Raw genomic sequence first — 6,732 nt, forward strand, 5'->3', positions numbered from 1 at the left:
GCTAAAAGGCCAGATCTAAACTAGTTAAAGTGAATTATTCAACACAGAGAGAAAGAAATTTCTCAACATGTACGACAGCTGCCAGTTTTCACAGGAGTGAATGTCCCAGAAAATTCACCAGGTTCAGTTTAGATTGATAAGATGAATGACGATACAGTAGAAATACAACAAACAGGATTAAATATTCCTGCTGCATCAAAATTTAAGACCTGCGATTAGCATATTAAAGGACAACTTAGATTATTTAAACAAATTTAAATATTTTTAAGCCTTAATTTTAGACACATGAATTTAAGAATTTTTAAGGATCTTCATTAACTAATGAATAAATAAAGTTTATTTGTACAGTTCTTTACATCATGAAAACGTCATAAATACAGCAAGTAGTCAACAACTGTGAAAACCAATAACAGACATTACACTGCAAAAACACCAAATCCTACAAAGTATTTTTGTCTAGTTTCTAGTGCAAATATCTTAGTTCACTTGAAATAAGACAAAACTAACATAAAAATGACTTCAGCAGGAAATAGGAGTTTGTTTTAACTCAATAGTTCCTTTATATTGATGAAAAACATTTCGTTCCAATCGTAAGATTATTTCACTTATATCAAGATGTTTTCCTCATGTTATTAGTGCCGATGAAAATGGAACTTTTTCATTAATATTCTGGAATTATTGGCTTGAAACAAGCAGTTATATCTGGTGAAGTGATTTTAAAGTTATTTTTGTCTTATTTCAATTGTACAAAGATATTTGGTAAGATTTTGGGTTTTTGCAGTGTACATTTTTGTCAAGTGTCATCATTAAACTCATCGATGTGGATCAAATATGTTGGTCAATTTTCCATGTATTACTATCTAAAAGCAATTCCAAACATGTGGGTTTTTAGTTTTGATTTAAAGAAACTCGGTGTTTCGGCTGTTTTGCAGTTTTCTAGTAGTTGGGTCCAGAATGGCTTGAATTTAAATGATGCTTCTTTTAATGATTTTACGTTCTGCCTGGCTGCTTCTTAGTTTTACTGGCGATATTTCCCGTGAGAGCTGACTCTGGAGAGATGAACTGCAGCTTCCGCCTCCAAACAGAGAAATTACATGGCGAATGCCTTAAAACCCGGTAGGGACCTGATGTCTGCAGCTTCTTTTGATTTCCATTATTTTATTTTCAATGAACAATATCCTTGAGCGATCCTTTTTTCAACTTCTACTCATGCATTTTGGTGCAACAGAAGTAACACTTCCTGGGCTCTTTATTATGCAGCACATGAAATCCATTGCAGATCCAAACAAGGTCCTCCTGAACACGACTGGCATTTAATTACAGGTTTCTCCCTGCAGTCAGAGTCCTTCAGGGTGGAGAGCTTTCTGAGTGTTTGTCATCGTGCCGCAGGAAGAGGATTCACGCTGCAGATCACAACGAGATATTTTCACATTTACTAAAAAGGTTTTGATGCAGAAGTTGTGAAATGTGTGATCTAGATCTGATAAAAGATTTCCATCTGCTTGGCTTTTCTGAGGTGAGGAGATGTGAACATTACTGACGTCTTTTTAAATTTATTTTAGGCCCGTTTATTTTTGACAGTAAGTTTCTGACGACTAAATAAAGCAATCAAAGGTTTATTTAAAAATAAACCAAACATTCAGCCTTAAATTATTCATTGTCAAATTTTTACTTTGAAACCACAAATGTCTCAGTATTTTGTTTGAATTTTATTTCATACAAATGTTTATGTTCTTATGTCCCCAGTTGAACTTTGTCTCCACCTCCTTCAAACATCTAGACTGAAGTTTTTAGTCCTTTCCTCTTTTCAAATTAGATCAAACTCAGTTTGATTGGATGGAAAACATCTATGAACAAAACTGTAAAAGTGTTGCCACTCATTTTTACTCTTGAGATGAAAAATGTTAGAAACAAGAAAAGGTTTTTATCTATTAGAAATAATGCTTTCTGCTCTCTTTTTGACAAATGTTCATAATCTTTAAGATGAGGTTGCACCTTCCACAACAAAACACAACTAATGTTTTAAAAAGAAATAGTGATCCAAATTCTGGTTTTGTTGTAAAAAATAGACACAAGTATTATTAAAAAGTAATAAAAATGTTCTATTCTTATTATTTGGCACAAAATGTTTGGACATCTGACCGGCACCACTTTGTTCTCCTGGTGAGAAACAAATTACATAAAATACTTGAGTTTTAAAATTCAGACCTGAACCTCCAGAAACACATAAATGAATCTACAAAGTCGGCCTTCTATCACCTGAAGAACATTAAAAAACTCCCAGAAATATCCAGACAATTTTATGCTCCATTAATCTGGAACAAACTTACAGAAAACTGCAAAACAGTGGAAACACGGGCTAAACTGAAGGCTAAACCCCCACCAGTTAGAGTCCCTCTGACTCATGATAACTGGAACACTGATCAATATATTTGATGTATATTGATAAATTTGATGACAGAACTTAACATGTGAAGCTTTTTGATGTTTTTATGGTGTAAAACACTTTGCAACCTTTACAAACACAAAGACCCGTTTTCGCCCTCAGTGCAGCAAAGCAAATTCATTTCCATTGGTTTCACTGGTGGCCATGCTAACTAGCCTTAGCATTCATGGCAGTATATGCTGTGGTTAGCTTTAGCTTAGCAGAGAGCAAGTGGGAGGGATGAACATGAGAGCGTTAAAACCCTCCTGGCTCTGACTGATTATTTCTGAACAAATAATTTTATAAATTTTATACTGATATAATAATAATTTAAATAAATGTATTTAAAAATATTTTTTTTTAATAAAAGTCATATACTGCAGCTTTAAGCCCTTGAAAATGTGTTAAAGGGGCGGTATTATGCACTTTCCAGGCACACAGAATCGCTGTATAGTGTAATCATCTAATAATGTTACCTTCAGCAGTTATAAAAATGCTAAATATATCAAATATAACTAATAAATTTCACTTCCTGATTAATCATCTTGAACTTGGGCCAGGAGCTCTTTGAGAAACTCCGCCTCCAGGAAGTCATCAACATGGCTCCTCTATTAAACCATCAACAACATTTTTACCAGCGTGGCTCTGAGCAGCAGCTCCTATGATGAGCTCAGCGGTTCCACCAGGTGTTTGCTAATTGCTGCTGGCTAGTCTGAAGGAGCTGAGTCCGGAGGAGCTGCAACTAGTTGCCATGGAAATTAAATTGCTTCTCAAACATGGATGGAAGAACCGTGTCAACACTCCAGGTGTTTCTGATGAGGGATTAACATCAAAAACGTCAGTTTAACATAACACTGCCTCTTTGAAAGCAAAAACAGCACAAAGTTAATGAAAACTGAGTATTTTTCTGAATAATCAGCAGTTAATCAGCTTTAATTTATTCCCATCTGTTGTATGGAGGTTGCTCAAAGACAATTTTCCCTAATAAGGGAGGTTAAATGCAGACAAGGTCGGCTGATGGAAGGTGGATCTCATTAATCAATCACCTGATTGATCATCGGCGTCCTCCGGCTTCAGGTTACATTGTGTCTATTTCAACGGTCTCCGCCACGCTGCAGAGTCCGTCCGGCTCCTCCTGCAGGATCAGCAGCTCTCCCAGCCGCTGCTGCCCCTGGACCAGAATGCATTGCTCCGCGCCGTCAGCCAGCACCACCTCCACCAGCTCCGGCTGCGCCCCTGCAGGCGGCTCGTCTGTCTGGACGTAAATGACGGTGTGCTGGATGTCGCCTGAAGCCTCTGACGTTTTCATAACTTTCTCATCTTTTTCCCGTGCTTCATCCTTTCCTCTGGTCTCCAGATGAAGCCCAGTCTTCCTCGGTCTTCCTCGGGTCGGTTTCAGGTGGCTGCAGCCCAAAGCCACCGGTTCCTTTGGACCTGCTTTGCTCGGTTCCTCTGTCTTGGGCCGGTGCTGAGCCTCGTGCCGAAGCAGACTCTGCTTCAAGGTGTACGAGGCGCCGCAGGAGCAACTGTACGGTTTCTCCTTCAGGTGGGAAGACCTCATGTGTCTCCTCAGTTTGGTTGCCATCGTGTAGCCTGAGGAGGAAACAAATACAGTGGGGTGAAAAAGTTATTGCTTCATAGGACTCCAACTAATGATTATATCTGATTAACTGACCAATTGGTTAGTCTAACCTAATCTTAATTTAGTTTAATATAAAAGGCAGTGTTTACTAATGCCTCAGTGTAGATTTGCTTTTTAATTTTTAAAGGTTAAATATGTTATTTCTCATGTTTTCTGCACTTGAAATGTTTTTTTCAAACCTCAAGCTTGAGACTAAAATGGCTGTTTAAGCATTTAAGTAATAAAATCTTATTTAAAAGCAATTGATTTGTTCTCTACAAGCATTTTCTCATTCATATATTTCTTTTGTAGCTGTAACAGTTAGTACAGAACAGGACAATATTCAATTTGATTGCTTGATATCATCACTAACAAAAATGCCTGTATAAGGGAAAGCAAAAACAAAATATAGAAATTTCTTGACAAACATGCAAAAGCAAAAATCTACATTTCTCCATCCATAGTCGACTGTCTCTAGGACGAGAAATATCTACTTTCTCCAGCTTTTCTGCACTTTAGGCAGAAAATATCTTGTTTGCTTCAGACTTTATTGTTAAAGAAAGCAGTAAAGTCAGCAGACAAGTTTTTCTTTTACTGATGAACGTTTGATGAACAGAATCTGTGAACATGTGCGGAGTCATCAGCAGCTTGTGCTTTCCAATCATGCATGCAGGACAGAGCGTCTGCAGCCTGCTGGGCGAGATAAACGGCGCCGCTTGCTTGGAGGAGGAAGAGGTCGGGGAATTGTGACGGTTTGTGCTTCACGCCCCCAACTGGCTTTATCATCAACTCGTGTATCGCTGCAGTTTTTCCGCCTTGAAACTTTTCTAACTCCACGATGAAAGGACAAAGTTGAGGCATAAAATGTATGCAAATGTCTCTCAAGGCTTTAAAATATAAGCTACATAACATCTTTACAATAAATAACAGTGAGGAAGTTTCAAGTTGCATATAATATCTTTAGATTTTATGCTAAATCAGTGCTGATCAGCAATGCTTAAAATTTTCTGAAGGTCGTTCACATTTTTTCTTTTCACACATTTTTTATAAGCACAATACTCTTCTGTATATGAATCTAGTTGTCTGTGTGAAGACGTCAATCTGAGAAAAACCAAAAACAGAAATCCAAAAACAGATGGTTTGATAATAAAACTAGAACAACCTGCAGAGGGCGCCACTGAATACATTTTGTCACATTTCAACCACAGACTTCGTTGTATTTTTTTGGGATGTTATGAGATAGAACTACAGTTTTATCTTAAGAATGATTCATGGTTTTCACATTTTTTTACAGAGAAAAATCTGGAAAGTGTGGCGTGCATTTGGAAAAAAAGAGACCACAGAGAAAGGAAACGGAACTGCTGCGTGAACAATCACTTCAAAATAAGAGCATGAACATAAACGTCGATAACCAAAACTTCAAGACAGATGCTGAACTTCATTCAACTGAAAGTTTACAAAACAATCAAGTAAATTAGTGTTTTAGCATTTATCTGGAAAAAAATCTATCTGGGGAAACAAACTGCACCTTTTCAAAGTTAAAAAAAAATTAGCTGCCTTTAGTGGGTTAGCAGAATTGTGGCCAGAACTGTCTGGAAAGATGTAATGATGTAAATGAGCTTTTAGAGTTTTAAAAATATTGCAGAAAAACTAAGTGCAACAAATGTTTTCAAAGTTGGCAAAAGCGCTAAACGATAAATTAGTTTTGCTATTAATGGATTAGCAGATTAGCAGAAGCGTGCTAGTCCACTCTTAAAGCCTCATAATTAAAACTGAAATGCAGTTCAGCTCAGGATTATTCATGCCCCTGGCTGCTCTGTTTCAGGCTGGGTGGAAACAGATGATGGGATGTAGGCTGAACGGTAACTGAAGGTTTAAATACATCAGAGGAATCTGATTAGGGTGATACGTTTAAATGTTGTTTTGTTGAATTCATGTCATCTTAAACTCCTCAATCTTCAAAGTTTCCTGCTAATAATCATCTTTCACCTCAACAATGAAGCTACAGCAACAATGTGGATTGTTTTTTAGATTTCGTTAGAAATCTCTTATTTTTTCAAAAGCCTGAAACTCTCTTTACTTTTAGTTTGTAGTCATGACAACCGTAATAAAAAATTAAAAATAAAAAAGTTATTTCTGAAAGAGGAAGGAAAATCAATCTGGGCTCAGAAAACATGCAGAACTTGTTTGATTGTGTGCAGAGTGACCTCTTCACCTTTGCCACAGATTGAGCAGCGATGGGGTCTCTCTCCGGTGTGCAGCCGCTCATGGTATCTCAGACTGTGGGGGTCCCTCAGAGATTTCCCACAGTAGCTACAAAGAAAGCCTCCCTCAGTGTGGCTGAACATGTGCCGCTGGAGATCCGACTTCTGAGTGAAAGTCTGCAGGCACTCAGGGCAGTGAAAGGGTTTCTCCCCGCTGTGGACCCTCAGATGGCTCTCCAGGTTCCCTGAGGCGACAGACAGGAAGGCATGAATGAAGATGCATCTGTCCGACAATGTGAAACAAATTAGCCTCCAAAATAAACCAGTAATCGGTGCCGACTCTGATGGATGGGAGACAACAGGAAATGATCAAAGAAGTTTCCTCTGAAAGTAAAAAGAGAAAAATGTGTTTGATCCAAGTCTCCACTTGATGATAACTGAATCCACATAAATCCCAAAAGCAGCAAACTTCTTTTAACTAA

At 37.8% G+C, this 6,732-nt stretch overlaps 1 protein-coding gene across 1 annotated transcript in view; it reads right to left on the bottom strand.

Annotated features, from left to right (window-relative positions):
- Window positions 1–534: 534 nt before the first annotated feature.
- The window catches only part of znf408 (zinc finger protein 408), a 20,082-nt gene continuing 13,884 nt past the window's right edge, over window positions 535–6,732 (bottom strand). Inside the window, exons 8-9 of the mRNA XM_044105523.1 lie at window positions 6,262–6,495; window positions 535–4,018 (exon numbers count right to left, since the gene is read on the bottom strand). Coding sequence (XP_043961458.1) covers window positions 3,504–4,018; window positions 6,262–6,495 — 749 coding nt within the window. The 3' untranslated portion in view covers window positions 535–3,503. The remainder of the gene's footprint in view (window positions 4,019–6,261; window positions 6,496–6,732) is intronic.

The sequence above is a fragment of the Gambusia affinis genome, linkage group LG02 (assembly GCF_019740435.1).
Source record: "Gambusia affinis linkage group LG02, SWU_Gaff_1.0, whole genome shotgun sequence".
Lineage (NCBI taxonomy): Eukaryota > Metazoa > Chordata > Actinopteri > Cyprinodontiformes > Poeciliidae > Gambusia > Gambusia affinis.